At 35.5% G+C, this 16,831-nt stretch overlaps 1 protein-coding gene across 1 annotated transcript; it reads right to left on the minus strand.

The window, feature by feature from the left end:
• Positions 1–6,923: 6,923 nt before the first annotated feature.
• On the minus strand, positions 6,924–9,989 carry LOC113326609 (omega-hydroxypalmitate O-feruloyl transferase-like). Its single transcript, XM_026574306.1, has 2 exons — positions 8,053–9,989; positions 6,924–7,934 (listed from the first exon to the last, which is right to left on the minus strand). The coding sequence occupies exons 1-2, from the start codon at positions 8,539–8,541 to the stop codon at positions 7,074–7,076; spliced, it is 1,350 nt and encodes a 449-aa protein (XP_026430091.1). The 5' UTR covers positions 8,542–9,989; the 3' UTR covers positions 6,924–7,073.
• Positions 9,990–16,831: the final 6,842 nt, after the last annotated feature.

Below are 16,831 nucleotides of genomic sequence, written 5' to 3' on the forward strand. Positions count from 1 at the left end.
TGGGTAGTTTGTTCCTTTCTTATGATATTGATTTCATCAAAATCAACAATATGGGTAGTTTCTCCTTCAGTCTCTTTTATTTTTTCTGCAGTCATGTTGATTTTTTTCTTTTAATGTCGAAGGTGCATCATAGACGTTGCAGTCTTCTTATCTTGCTTTGTTGAAAATGTTTTGTTTGCTTTGTCTAATATTCAGTAAATCATAATCATGATTCAGAAATTGGCTCATTAAGTTTGTGGGTATGTTTCGATTTGGCAGGTGAGGGCTTGAATATGTGAATCTGTGACTCATAATCGTGGTCCTTCGAAAGACTGAAGATTTGCATACTAGAAGAGAAAAAGATCAGTCCTAACTGAATTGTGTTAGTGTTTCTTTGTCTAATTTGTGATGTTCTGGTGGCACATATGATTAGAGATGTCAATACTAACCCAGGGATATGTTAGTGTTAGTCCCTGTAGTATATGTACTTTGTTCTGAATGAAATTTAAAAGTCGTAAACTGAAGTTCATTTTGAGATAAAAGGTTAAAGAAATTAGATACCGTTTTCCTGATTACGTTTGGTTATACTCTTTGTGCCAGCTATTTTCGTTATCAAGAAGGGAAATTGAAAGGTTTTTTTTAACTGGATTGAAGAACTGAACAGATTTGCATATTCAAGTCATTCAAAATTATGAATAAAGATTGGGTTCATTGGCCAAGGTTAATATGTTGTTCACTGTAGAATATTACATTCTTTACATTGGTTTTCCCTCTTTTATTGTGTTATTCCGTGATTAATTATTTTGTCGTTCTTTCATGTAGGGGTGATCTTCCATATCAGGAGGCCTTGAAGAATTTCATAGATACCGTTTGTCAGAGACTTGGAAATCCTTCTGAATTCAGTTGTCCTTGTGTTGATTGTAAGAATCTCACTTTCCCACTTCCTCCGAAAGAAGTGCATCTTCACTTGCTGAAACGAGGTTGGGATCCTACATACACTGAGTGGGTTTTTCACGGGGAGACTATGCACACTTCTACTGATACACCAAGAGGGAGCAACAAGGGGATCATATCATATAGATGCTGCTGTTGAAGCTGATGCACATATCGATCAGGGACATGAACCTGTGCAAGATGAGGGTTTGGAAAACCATGTGGAAGAGGCGGACCCACCGTTATATCCTAATTGTAAAACACACACAAAGTTATCCATCACTGTTGAATTGTATAGGCACAAGACAGTAAATGGTTTATCTAGGAAATCTTTTGACGAACTTCTCAAGACAATCGGTTCCTTGTTGCCGCCAGATCATTGTCTTCCTTGCTCAAATATGAAGTGAAAAAGCTCCTGAAATCTTATCAATTGACTTACCAGAAAATACATGCTTGTATTAATGATTGTTGTTTGTTTAGAAAAGATTTGAAAGATGCAGACGAGTGTCCTAAATGTCATTATTCTAGGTGGAAGGCAGACACATCTAACATGGACGATGCTGAAATGATAGACAAGCCGCAAAAGAAGATACCGGTGAAGGTGCTTAGGTACTTCCCCGTTGTGCCGAGATTGAGAAGATTGTTTCAATCAGCAGCACTGGCTGAGCAGTTGATATGGCACGCGACGAACAAGAGTAAGGATGGGAAGATGCGTCATCCAACAGATTCTTTGGCTTGGAAGCACATAGACACAAAGTATCCCGAGTTTGCTTCAGACCTAATTTGCGTCTTGGGCTTGCTGCTGATGGATTTAATCCATTTGGGATCTTTCCGCAGCCCACAGTTGTTGGCCAGTGATGCTCGTGGTTTATAATTTGCCCCCTCAATTGTGTATGCAAGGTGACAACATAATTCTGAGCATGATTCCAGGAAAAAAACAACCGGGTAATGACATTGATGTATACTTGCAGCCCTTGATTGATGATCTTTTTGAGTGTGGGAGAAAGGGGTGCAGGTATATGATTCGTTTACTAAAACAGATTTTAACTTGAAGGCGTTATTAATGTGGACAATAAACGATTTCCCTGCATATGGTAATTTATCTGGATGTACGTATAAAGGGAAGGCAGCCTGTCCTCTTTGCGGTGAAAATACACTTTCAAACTGGTTGGCATTTAGTCGTAAAACTGTCTACTTGAATCATAGGAGATTTCTTCGTCATAATCATCCTCTTCGGCAGAAAAAAGACTGGTTTAATGGAGAGATTGAGAGGAAGGAAAAGCCACCTGTTATGTCTGGTGCTGCGGCACTTGAATGTCAGAATAGTATTACAAATGATTTTGGGAAAGCGGAGAAGAACGAGGAGGAGATAAGGAAAAAGAAAGAGCAAAAGAAGAAGAATAAGGGCAAGAGTAGTGCGGCAGCAAGTGCAAATGTGGGTAATTCTAAATGTGGGAAGAGAAAAGGGATGTTGTTGCTGATGCGGCTATTTCTGGTGCAAATGATGATGAAACTGAACTTCGGGTGTTTAACAAACGGTCAATATTCTTCGACTTGCCTTACTGGAAGGTTAGTTCCATAACTTCAAACTTACTTGTTAATATTTGGCTATGGGTTCTTCTGCTTTGCACCATGTTAGCCTCTAAATTCACATTATCAACAAATGCAATCTAAATGGCACACTCGTTCTTTTGATATAGTGTTTGGGAAGTATAATGCATCTGAGTACTTTTCCCAATGTGATAAAGCATCGGCAGCATCAGTTTGATTGCACCATAATTGACACATAATAGTATATTTTCAGTATAATGAGCATTTTGTTTCTGTTTTTTCCAGCATGACATTATAATAGAATTAATTACTTACCTAAGATTCGACAGCATGACATTATAACTTTCACATAGATTAAATGTCTGATCTTTTATTTCTTTATAGAATTAATTACTAATGTTGGGTTTTTCCATCTTCCTAGGATTTATTACTACGGCACAATATTGATGTTATGCATACAGAAAAAAATGTTTGCGAGAGTATTATTGGTACCATATTGAATATAAAGTCCAAAACAAAAGACGGTCTAAAGTCCCGCAATGATCTGAAGAGTATGGGAATAAGACCAGAATTACATCCAGTAGAGATAAATGGAAAAACGATCCTTCCACCAGCACCATACTGTTTAAATGACAAGGAAAAGGCTATATTGTATAATAGGATGAGAAATTTAAAGGTTCCATATGGTTTTAGTTCTGATCTTAGAAAGCATTTCTCAAAAGATGGTTGCTTAGGTGTTCTTAAGGCTCATGATTACCATGTTCTTATGCAACAAATATTACCCGTTGCTTTGCAAGGACTTTTACCTGTAGGGCCAAGGGAGGCAATTTTCAGGTTATGTTCTTATTTTCACGAAATATGCCAAAGGGCAGTTGATCTCCATAGATTAATAGAACTTGAAGTAGAAGTTGCTGAGACTTTGTGTATGTTTGAGAGGTACTTCCCTCCGTCACTTTTTGATGTCATGATGCACTTGACAATTCACCTAGCTCGAGAAGTGCGATTATGTGGACCTGTACAATATCGTTGGATGTATCCATTTGAAAGGTATGCCAATTTAATTTATATTACTTCTGTTTTTTGGTTTTGTGTAGAAAGTTATGCCCTTTGTATCTTAGAGATACTAATATTTAATTAACTAGTAACTGTTGCATACTCGACTTTCCTAGGTATATGAAGACATTCAAAGAATATGTAAAGAATTATGCACAACCTGAAGCTTGTATAGCCGAGTGTTATCTTGGAATGGAGAGTGTTAGGTATTTTGATATTCGTAAGGCCCAAGCAGCTGAAACAGGAGTAGAGCAAAGGCGTAACGAAAACACTCAAAATGGTTCCACACCGGCAGCACGTCCTCTTTCTAAAGGTGTCCAAGTGCGTATGGATAGTGAGAAGTTAAAGATAGCTCACAGATATGTGCTTTTTAACACACCCGAAATTGACCCATATATGATAAGTATGATGTTCACGTTTATTAAAATGGTCTGTCAATTAATACTTCATTTTCTAATTTTAATTTTGTCTTAGAATGCATATGGACGAGTTAAAATCTCCTGCTGGGAGGGCAATTACTAGTGAAGACCAACTCAATTCCATACTGTCTGACACATTTGCAGATTGGTTTCAACAAAAGGTATGTTTAGTCCACTCTTAGTCAGATTATGCATCTTAGTATAGTTTAAACACTTGGACATTTTGCTGCTGCGGAAAACTACTACAAAAAACACAAATGCGTGTGATTTTGTTTCATTCTATCACATAGAACAATCCATGTTCGGCACACCATCATATAAATCTAACTTCTTATGCTTAGATAACAAATTTAGTTATATTCTTATGTTCTGAGATTATACATTTGTAGGTTAAGATGCAAATTGAACAAGGCATGCCAATATCACACACGGTAGAATGGTTTCATATGGGCCCTTGGAAAACTGCATATCATATAAAGGCTTGCTTATCAATAACACTAGGTTTATTACGAAGGATGTTAAGAGAGTCACACAAAACAGTGGAGTTTCAATTGAATCAACAACCTTAGTTGCAGGATTGTCAGAAACTAGTGGGTTCTATGGTGTTTTAGAAGAAATTCTATTGTTGGACTACAATCATATGTTTCAAATTCCAATATTCAAATGTGATTGGGCTCACACCAATTTTGGTGTGAAGGTAGAAGATGGCTTTACATTAGTCAATTTAAAGCAGCATAAGAACCAATACTGTAACGATCCATTCATTTTAGCAAAGCAAGCGCGACAAGTTTTCTATTCTCGAGAGTCAAATACATCTAACTGGTATGTGATGGTGAAACCACCGCCCAGGGGTTTCCATGAATTAGAGGAATACAATGAAAAGCATGACACAATTTTCCAACCAGTGGATATTTCAACTCTTGGTTTCCAAATGGATGACGAGAACGAGAGTTACTTAAGAGAAGATGGGGAATATACCATAGTGGTTCCGACAAAGAAGAAGAACAAAAGAAGAAGAAAAAGAAGTTCACAAGTTAGATCAGTAGTTTATTGTTTTTACGGTATTGTATTCTTACTTTAGCAATATTTGGTGTTATTTGCCTTCTCAGTAATCTACTTCAACTGCTATTCTCAAGTTTCTTGCTACAGCTGAGTGTGTAGTTCTGTATGAGTTTCCTGCTATTCTCAAGTTTCTTGCTACAGCTGAGTGTTAGTTCTGTATTGGCTTGTGTATTTATCACTTATCAAACTCTATGTTCTATTGTTGGTAATTCAGGGCTGCTTTTGTTATCATCATTTGTGTGTGAATATCGGTTTGAAGATGGTAATGTTTTTCAGAATATTTGTTTGTTTGATGGTATACTTTTGCCATAATTCCCCAGTTGCATGCTTTGCTTAAAGCGGGTGGTCTTATAGAATGTATGTGATTATTTACAGAGAAGAATGATATGGTTACAGAGAATGCTTCGCGCTCTTTGTGGCTCAGTCGGCTTTGCGCATTATATTTTGTTTTACAACGCTTATGAAGGGTTGTCATAATAGTATATTAAAGAACCACCAACTTTACAGAACTTGTGATAGTGTAGGTATGGTTAGTGGTGTAGACTTCCATATAGGAGGCTCAGGGTCGAATCCCCCAAACCTAATTTTTTCCCACATTCTATATTTTAACTTCAACAACACTTATAAGTGTCGTTATACGTTTCTATTAAAAAAAAAGAAAAACCCAAACTTGTGAACTGTAAGGATGGTTGATGAGCTATACATCCATGCATTAGGTTCATGTTCGAATCTCCCCTCTAACGTATTTTTCATTATCATATTTTTGTGTTCTTCAACAACACTTGTGAGAATTGTGATACGCTAAGTCACTACACTTATGAAACAAAGTTGTTATACCTAAATGTCGTCACAACAGTTTTGCTAAAGGAGTTGTCGTTTGTTTTCTTAGCGCAACCCCTTGTTCCTAAGGGTTGGTAGTGATGATATACGACAACTCTTTCTTTGAAACCAGTTGTAAAACATAGGACTTTCTACGATGTATAGCGAAGTGTTGTAAATCTCCAGTTGTAGATGTATATTTTTCCCGTAGTGATTAATTCTAGACCTGGTCTTAGTAGCAAAAGCAGTTTGATTATAAAGATAGCATTTTATACAATCAAAGAACTTCTAAGACCACAATAACACAAATTTTGTGCAAATGACTTAGTGAAATTTCAGTGAATGGGACGCCAGTAAATAACTGGGTTGCTTCGTAAAGCTACTCGATCAGAACCATTAAAAACTCTAGAGATCACACAGACACAAACAAGTTTCTGGAAAAACAAACAAATATAAACTTTCATTTGATATCAAATCAACAAATATAACGAAACATTCTAACAAATACTCCTTGAGAAAATAGAAATATGTTTGGTTTTTCATACTTTCGGTGAGTCTTGAACTTAGGACCTAAAGTTCATTAAGGTTCACTCATTCTTGAAATGTACCTCTTGCTTACTATTGCGTTAACGACAATTTGTAAAACAGGCGGCTCTCTGCTCATCTAATTATTTTTCATATACCAAAAAAAAAAAAAAAAAAAAAAAAATTATTTTCATATCAGTTCTTGCAACTTCAATTTCTTACTGTCTTTGTTATTTCACCTTTAATCTCCAACAAAGACCAAAGTGAAAAAAATCATTGACATGTTTTTTTTTTTTGTCATAGACATGTTACGAGTCAATGATTGAAAGCACGGGTGTACAAGGAAAGGCTGTCTAGATTCATTTCAACGAAGGCACAAATTTATGCCATTCATCTCTTTCCCGTCAGCCAAGAAAAAAACTGTACTCAAATAATAACAGTAAGGGTAGTATTGGAGTATAATACAATTTATTTATATTTTTGATCGGTAAGTATAATACAATTTGTTTACTGCATTTTGAATTATAATCAAAGGAACAATCTGTTGATACCTGTATGTCACTTTATGTAAAGAAACCCGAATTCAAAGAATACAATATATTTAGAATCAAGTATAACTATAGTTAAATACAAAAGCATAAAATTATACCCAATCATGCATAACAAATAATAATCAACATCTTTGTTGTTGTTGAGATAATTACATATAGATAAAATATTTTCCTCTCGATTCTACTCAATTGTAGTTATTGTTTCTTCAAAGATCTTCATGGCTGAAACAGGCAGACTTAGACACAAGTTTATGCCTTTCCTTTCTTCCCCGTGAGCCAAGAAAAAGACTACATTTGTTGGTAACGTTGGAGGGCCTGAGAAAATAGGCTCTCCCCAACCAAAATCCATAGTATGGAATCCTATCCTAGTCCAAACACTTATAAATAGGGTATGAGCTTTAGGTAACGGTCGTTCATGTTCTTCTAAGGAATCTATGGTCGATCTCATGTATTCATTTGTAACCAACCTAATCAATTGTTGGATTCGCTGTATTGTTGATGACAATGGACTATCTAGCATCTCCCTCACGCTGCACTGACAGTTCTTTAACGCGATTGCATTGCCAAAATAACCTTTTGGTAACGGCGGCTCAAATCTAGACCGAGCATCAACAGGAAAGAGTAGCCTTACTTGTTGGTCAGGATGAAGTCCTAATGATTTAGTTCTCGCTCTCAACATGAAAGAAGTAAGTACTTCGAAAGTGGTACATTTTTTCAGAATCCCATCTTCCATGGCTTTTTCTCTTAGTTTTTCTAGCTTGTCGGGGTGAAAAATGAAGGATTTATTAAGGAGCTTTTCTACTTCCCAAAGAGCCTCATTGTTTGAGATGTCTACGATTTCCTCGAGTATATGAGTGAATTGTGTCTTAAGTGGGGTTCGTGCTTTGAGTAAGGTTCGATCTAGGAACGGTGGTTTTGTCATTGGTACTCCTCTAGTAACTTCACCCCATGAATTGACAAACTCCATTGCACCTATTCCATCAAATACTGTGTGATTCTGGCTTAGTCCAAGAACAAATCCTCCACACTTGAATTTGGTCACCTTCATACAATAGTAAGAAAATTAGAAGAAGTAAATCTCTGAATAATACGTAACACTCAGTATAAAGATGAGTTGATGAAGAATTTGGTAAAAATAACAAGCGCCATGTATTATATACCTGAGCCACAAGCAGAGGAGGATTTTCATGTATGTTTACTGGACCAGGATTCCCATAAACAAGCTTCTTAAAAGTAGCAGGATTGGGTTGCGTCAAGTCACCCATCTCTTCCAGCATACAGTCGGCCTCAGCCTCAATAAAAAGAGCACCTTCGCCCCTGCAATCGATTGCGAACTTATTTTTCTCACTCAACGTGAGACGTCCAGCAATTGGATAGTAGTAAACAAGAACTTTCGCTAAGCCATCTTTCAAGGCTTGAGCTGCACCTGAACCCTTTCCATCAAATGTTTTGCTAAAACAATGAATAGTTTGAATCATGTCAGCTCCCCTGTCGATGTTAGCCAAGAAGTATATACCCGTTGGTGTCTCCTCCGCTGGAGGAACCAAAGTTGGGTCTCCTATAATCTTGACATCAAGATTGACAATTTGTTCATCTTCAAAAGTTTGCACGTAAATTTTCGGACAGTTCGAGTCGAAATACTCCCCCATTAGAAACAAAAACGATCGGTGATGATATTTGGAGAAATACTCAACAAATGAAAGCTTATAATTTAGGTGATGAATGAAACCTTAATGCATTATTAGCTAGAATTTATAATCAAAAAGCTAAATGAAAACTTAGTTAAAGAATTAGTGCGAACAACTTTTTTTTTTAAATGATGATTACGACTGATTTCCTTCTTCATGTTGGCACGACACTTTGATATGGCCTTTTCATTTTAAATGATATTCCCTATCTTATTCTTCCATTACATTAATTGCTTCTAAGTTGATATCATAAAAGATTCGGTAAAATTGATGAGTCGATGCTCCTTAGGAGTCAAGCATTGGACATCACGTCTATATATTCTTACATCTTGTTCGTTCAAGTTTTGAGTTTCTTATGTTCATCCAGGCACGATAAAATAAATAAGCTTTATCCTTTTCTTTGCTTGTCAGACTAATGTCTGATTACAACTTACAGGGAAAAATACAACAACTTGGTGTTTCCATTTGAACAAAGCTAGTAAAGGAGACATTTCTAACTGGTTGACAAAATACAATACCAAACCCTGAAAAAACCGTCCTCAATATTATATCATCTGATCAAGAAACCTCCCTGATGGCTATGCAAAATGTTGGCGATACATTCCCCTCAAGGTTGTTAATTTGAAATATTACAATATCTGCTATCCCCCACTGCATTATTTGCCGTGCAGAGTTGAACCTTCATCATGTAATAGTTGATTAAGTTCCACAATCATTTTAGCTTTATTCGTTGAAATTTTTGTGTGATATTATAAAACTAAGTTAATACAACCACCTTGATGGTTGTAGGTAATGCATATTAGATAACATGTTTCTTTCAGTTGTGAAGTCAGCTTAGTTTGGTGGTAACCAATTAAAAACAAAGGTTGGGTGTTTTCATTGATTATAGTATTAGGGTTTAGTAAAGCATATTTGACTCTTCTTTCGAACTTAAGGTCTGGAGCTTACGTTCAAATCTTACTCCTCTTCTTCTTAGCTGTTGCAAATATATAATTTCTGTTGTATTCATTTGAGTTGATCTAACATTGATGACACGGTTGTGATTTGTACAGAGAATCAGTCAAGTGGTGGTTGCCTACGAAGGAGAAGCCCGTTCAAATATCACATCGATCAATCGTATGTATGATTCCAAATAATATTTATGGAAACAGTAGCGCGGTTGGTAAGATAGTAAGATACCACCCAGTATAAGAGTAGGTAAAGGTTCCCCTGTTGTACAAGTTAATATTTCGAAAATTTTATTTATCCTTGGAATCTTGAATGATTGGACAGTTTTGTTAGTGGAATGAGAATATTAACTTATGGAAGTACATCAATTGACAATTTAGTTTAACGACCAATCGTACTCATTTTTAGTGGTTTTACAAGGCACTTACGAATTTGCAATTTCCACTTGATCACCAACCAACAAAATTATTTTACAAAGCACTTATAAATGGTTTTACTAGGCATGGATTGGAATTGATTCAAGGGATGTGTTACTGATTTGACACCAGTATCAGAACATCTCACGAGACATCGGTGAACCCCTAGGACAGTACATTGAACTGAACCGTTCAAAATCAATTAGTACTTTCTTAAATAATACCAGTTGGGAATGAAAAGTGTAACAGTTCGTTCATATATTTCTTACAGCAAGGGCCTATTCCTTTCGAAGTGGAGTAGAGAGGAGGTAAAGTAGGGTAAAACGAACTATAGGAATTAGGGTTAGAAACACACGAATCAGGCTTGTAAGAAAACTATAAAGGACAAACCTTGATTTGGTGTACTTCCATCAAGAAGGAGCTCTCAAAGAGAAGAGCAGGAAGAAAAACAGCAAAGATAAGGTCTGGATTAATACTTGCCCCTGTTTTTTTAAAATAGAAACCATTCAACCTAGTTAGAAAATATTTAAGAGGAAAGATATCTATATTACTCTATTGTCTTGTGATGCATATCCTTGATCACCGGCAGTGAGACTTAAATACCTCGGTATACGAGACAGAGAAATGCAGACTATTGTCAGATGGAAATTCAACAGAATAAGCTACATATAAATAATCCGAGAAGGTAGAAAAACTTACAAAGGCGGATACCATCCCCAAGTTTTCCAAGTCGATGATCAGTACCAAATTCTGCGCATAAAATTAATAATTAGTAAAATAACACGTAGATATATTCAATTGAAGCCGAGCAACTTGAGTGGCACTTAAGATTATATCGAAGGGGTAATTTTCCATTCAGTACCAGCTAAACTTTCACATTTATTACATCAATCATTATGATATTGCCTAGCCTTTCACACATTTCATCAAACAGGTTACATGCATCTCAACACAGGGTAGCTGGAACTGCCAAGGTGGGTAACTAGTCGTTTAAATCGTTTTCGACGATTCCAGACAATGAAAAAACATAGAGAAGAGGTAGAACTTGAAGCAATCGAAGTGAAGATAAGCGAGAACTAAGGAAACGGTGGTGGTGGTAGTGGTCGGAAAATGGTCATATATCCTCCACTTTTTTAATTATTACTGTTATTAGTGAGGACTGAGTAGATAAAAATGAAAGTCCCACAACAGGACCAGTCAGCCGGATTAAAAGGATGAGGCCTATTCACCAAAAATAAAAAATTAAATGAGGGCCACCGCAAAGAGGTGGCAGCAAGTGAAGTTAGTCGTCAACTAAATTTTAGAATTTTCGGTACGGAACTAGTTGTAAAAATTCATGGTGATCAAACTTGTGGTGCAAAAACCCCATTCAAATGTTGGGATCCATTAAATCTCTTTTGATACAAAAACTCTAAGTTTTTAAAAATTGATACAAAAACTACAAATTTTAAAATTGGTTTCATCAAATTTTTTGAAGTTTTTGTGTTACTTTTTATTTTTTGGGGTTTTTATGTTACTTTTGTTTTGGTGGGTTTTTTGTAGACAGATAGTGACACCTTTGGGGTTATAACTCGCGGACCAACTCCGAACTAATCTGAATGGCTTTCTATAAAAGAAAAGGAGAAAGCCAGACCAAGTGCAGAGCTCTTTCTGTTTTGCTTTCACTAAATATGGTCTTAACCATGTACTAACATATATTAATTTTTGTGATCAGGATATTACAACAAATTATGGTTTCAATTTAGTGGAACCTTATATCAACTAAGGCGCATACGTATCAGCAGAATATGTGTTAGTTTGTATTGTCCGACAAGTATGGGAAATATGAGCATCACAACTCCACGAACATTGATAATTTTCTTTATGGTACTAATGGTATAATACAGGTGACGTGAGAAATTCTCACGTGTCCGAAGGATAGTATAAATTTGATTTTTTTCGGCTTTAATAATCTCCACAAATTTTCAAATAATTTTAAAACTACAAAATATTGTGGCATAGTATGAATGAAAAAGGAACGCTTCGCTAGCCGAACGGTCTCAGAAATGACCTGTTACAAAATGCAAGCCGGTTTCTATTAGTGGTCCCTAAAGTGGCCTAAAACGGATATTGGCACAAATCATGCCACGTAAAATGTGCCCATGTGCACATTTGAAAATAAATATTTCATCGTCCCCGAAAGTGAGAAAAATGGAGATTAATTGATGTTCTTTTAGTACCATACAAATCTGTTTACATTTTCTTGATTTTCAATTATGTTTAGTTTATTTACTTGTTTTGTAAATAATTGATACCCCAAGTATTCCAAGAGATGTTGTTAGCCTCGGAAGTGGCCTCACATAGAATCTGTGGTTTCTTATAGTTATCCAAATGTAATAGGTTCTAGCAGTAACTCATAAAAGTGGTCTATGCGAATACGGATTCAAGAATAGCCATAAAATCAATAGGTTCCGAAATAACCCATGGTTACTAAATTTTTTTGTGAATAGCGTTATTATATTTCTCTCATTTATCTATACTAATGAATATGGATTCTGAAATAATTTGTTTGTTTTCAAAATGGCGATAGAGGTATTTTTGTCAAAGACAACGGAAAAACAAACATATATTTTTGGACCATTTTATAACCTTGTAGAGGTTTGAGGTTTAAGGAAATATTAAACATCATTTCGAGTTTGAATAATATAATATTCTGGAACAGTTGTCTCATCCTGGTAGTATAAAAATATTATTGTTGACGCCTTATATTTTGAAGAGTCTATCGAGTTCTCAAAATATTAGACGTAACTACCACCTTAAAATTAGAAATCAGCATTTTTATGAAGTTTTTTATTAATTCATCTATTTTGTGCCAAAAGCACATTGTATATCTTAGGGCTCCATTTTATGGGGTGTGCCGTATGAGAATTTGAACAATCGATTCTCATGTTCTCGTTAACCAGAATTTTATTGCACTAGTACAAATCTTTACATTGGCCACACTTAATCACCGTGTCCATAGGTTTTTGGTCATGAATTTTTTCACTCCAAAAATGTGGCATCAGGTGCCGAGACAAAAAGGTATCCCTATGGCTACATAAACTTTGAGTGGCTATAAAATATGATTTACCATGGCCATAACTCTAAAACCGTGTCTATATGGTACTCAATATTTTTTTTGTAGTTAAGCATTTTCACTATTACCATGGCCATAGGATCTTTATAGACACACAATTTAATTATATGTGGCTAAAGTTTACCTTAAAGTCACGTGAATTTTATAATAGCCGTGGCCTTTGTCATCAATTGGACACGCGAAATTCATTTTATCATGGCCAATTCATGAGTTGCAGTCACACTAATTTTTCTCAACCATGGCCATCTCTATCATTTGGACACACGAAAAATAATTTAACATGCCTAATACATGATTTGTAGTCACGTTTAATCTATGGTACCATGGCCATCCATATTTTTGGACACATGATAAACATTTTACATGGCCAATTAATAAGTTATGGCTACTAAAAATTTGTAGCACCGTGGCTAAATTTTTTCGAAAGACACATCAAATGTTTTGAATGTAGCTATTGTTCATCTTTTGGACACATAGGATACCACAAACCATGGCGACAACCTTTATAAAATGACACAAAACGTATTCAACGTGGCAAATATTAGCTTTTAGTCACTCGAAAAAATTGCAATTTTTATCGCTCAATTTATCTTCAGGGACCTATTGGCCCCATATTTTATTATTTGTAGCAAAACTCACCTAAATAACCATCCATAAAAAATTAATCAAGACTAAAATTAGAATTGAACCAAAATAATTTTTATTCACAATATGATAAAAGTCTCAATATGTGACAGCATTCAAACAGTTGAACCAGTCTAAGATCTCAACAGTTATCGAATCTTAAGATTTTATATAAACAAGAGTAAACTCTGATAGTAACACCATTATTGGTTCTGCTACATCTATTATAATTGCTTTTAAAAATTCGATAAGCTGCTATACAAAGACCCAAGTTTGTTTATTATCTAAAGTTAATTGAGTCTCAACATACATAATTTACGGCATCCCTTTACGCTTTTTCAGCCTCTTTCTCACTCTCTTTCCAGCTCTCATGCGCTTGATTATCTGTAGGAAGTTCATGTCTGCAAACTGGGCATGTGTTATGTTTTTCCTGTTGCCATTACATAAAAGTAAATTTTAGATTCTGGTAAACCACCTAAGTAAAAAATTTACAAGAGGATGAATTAAAGTTTATAATGTGATCAAAGAGGACTAATTACCATCCATGGCATCAAACAGAGAGGGTGACACAAGTGCTTGCAAGGCGATTCCTGCATTTTGTCATTTATAACCAAGTTCTCGCTGCAAACAGCACATTCTATACCAAGGCCCAACCTCGTTAAGGTTTCCTCTGTCACAATTATTGTTGGAAGGTTTGCGACCACTTCCTTGCAAGAGGCTCTCTCAGAGTAGGAGAACCAAGAATCTACATCATAAAACAAAATAACAAGGTTACATAAGAAGCCTCCTAATTAATCAGCCCAACTTAGCCTCCCAAGGGACTTAGATCATTGACATTCGCACACTTTGTATCCATATTTATGAAACACAAAAGGAAGAAACAATGCAACGAAAGATTAACAATACCTGCAGTGAAGCTTCTATAGCTTAACAAAGTTCTTGCAAGCGAGGGAATCGTTCTATGGTACGAACGAACTCATCCATCAACTGAGAGGAGAACACATACCTTATTTATAGAGATGCTTGTATATCTACAAGAGAAAGAAATGTATCTCACCCTCAAATCAAAACTTTGAGACGGCAGTCACAATCCAGCAACTAATTTCATCCGACGAAGAGGTTGTTGCAGCCTAAATAACTTTTGATTTCCATCTCAGGAAAACAAAACCTGGTGGAAAGAAAATTTGGTAATTTTTTTACATGTATACCACTCTTAATCATCTGGATCCATTTTCTCATCTTGAGTTGAAGGTGGGATTGAATATGTTCCAGTTTCATCGGATTCTTGCTGCCCATCCAAATCTGTATCATATTCCTGCGACTCACTTTCACCTGCATTAGCACTTTCTTTTGGAATTCAATTATAACTCAACTTAAACTAAATGGAGCAGAGATACAAGAAGAGACAAGCGAACAAGTAAAATCTTAATCTAGTGACTTGATACACTAGGAAAACTTCAGTAGATTATTATGTGGTGGACTAAAACAATAACCAAGCCTATATACGCTGAGAATGAAGGAAATATGTACCCCTGCTAATTGCTAAAAAATAATAGTTACATAACGAAAGAACCTTACCATAGTTTACTAATGAAAAATGCAAGCAAGACTATTTAAACAAAAGCAGGGGTACATTTCTAAAAAAAAGCTAATTCGTGACTTTTTTAAACAAAATCTAAAGCTAGACTATTTAAATGTTAGATTTCACCAAGAGAATATCGATCTACCATAATTGATTACCACATAAAGCTAAGCATTCTTTCTCTTGAATAGAAGAGAATTTAAACAAACACATTCACTGAGACATGTAAACATGATATTCTTTAACTACAACCTCATCAAATAAAGGTTTCCATTAGCAGTGCACTTCACAAACACAGAAGAAACAGACGAAGACATTGCAGTACCACTAACACCAACTTGAACTGCTTGTATCTGCTCAGCCATCATCTACAGCTACTATGATTCAGTCCATACAAGTTTTAGAGTATACACCATTGCAGACTAAAACACCACTAGGATCATCCTAATCTTTTAATTCAAACCCTAGTTCTTCAGATTTTCCACATCACATATGTCACCTTCACCGGAACAATCAAACCCATTTTATCTTCAATCCCTCACGGATGAGTTGAACCCATCTTATATTCAATCAATCTGAAATGGATCTTCTCGAATTTCACTTTTTCATGTTAGAACTTCTATCTGCAAGACACATACATCACAATATTAAAAACCCTAAAATATAATTGATCAAAAATAAGTAAAAAAAACATTTAAGATAAACAAATTGAACTTCTAATAACTCTTACATCATCATCATCATCATCATCAGAAAACCCCTAAATCACAAAAAAAATACCAAAATCAAATCAGAATCAAACCATTTAAATTAAAACTACAAGTAAAGAGATGGAAAAAATGATAAAATAAACCATCAATTTTACCTCGTTGCTCGTGAATCACAACTTCTGACTGTGAAGAAGAAGAAGATGAACGGAGAAGAAGAAGAGGCTTGTGGTTTCTCGAGGGGATGAAGGTTGAGATGATGTGGTGGTGGTGTTTAGGTTTCAGATGAACTTTTGAGGGCTGGGATCATCTTTATTTCTCCGGTTCGTGGTGATGAAGATTGACCTGAAGAGATTTGATGGGGAAAATAAGAAATCTGAAACCCTATATCTACAAAATCAACAGATGCTTTGACATTCAAAAACATCATTTAAAGTTTTTGTACAGAGAGTTCTATTGATCTGCGACATCAATAAGTTTTTCACTGAGAGAGTGAGATTGAGAAGGTACTCAATGGTGGTGGTTAGGTTAGTTTTTTTTTCCAGATGGAGGCGGAAGATTACTAGATCAAATGAGAAGACGAGGAAAGGGAAGTGAAGTGAGAAAGAGAAAAAATATTTATAAAAAAGTCTTTGGATGGTAAAGATTGTGATTAGGTATGGTCATACGGATTGTGGAAATACTTGGACGGTAAAGATTTGATTTAAAACTATCATACGGATCAAGAAAAATGTGTTTTCTCTGTGCTTTCTCTTTGTGTTTTTGTGCTTTCTCTTTCTGCTTCCGTTTTGAATTTCGACTAGTCGCATAGGTTATGAAGTAATTTCGACTAGTCCTGCAGGTCATGAAGTTGCTTTAG

This window comes from Papaver somniferum, unplaced genomic scaffold (assembly GCF_003573695.1).
Source record: "Papaver somniferum cultivar HN1 unplaced genomic scaffold, ASM357369v1 unplaced-scaffold_10, whole genome shotgun sequence".
NCBI classification, from domain to species: Eukaryota; Viridiplantae; Streptophyta; class Magnoliopsida; order Ranunculales; family Papaveraceae; genus Papaver; species Papaver somniferum.

Bases quoted from the DNA above. Each gene is read 5' to 3' on its own strand.
- LOC113326609 (XM_026574306.1), bottom strand. From the start codon at position 8,541: ATGGGGGAGTATTTCGACTCGAACTGTCCGAAAATTTACGTGCAAACT. The intron at 7,935-8,052 runs GTATATAATACA...TATTGTATGAAG, and splicing joins CTCCTCTGCTTGTGGCTCAG to GTGACCAAATTCAAGTGTGG.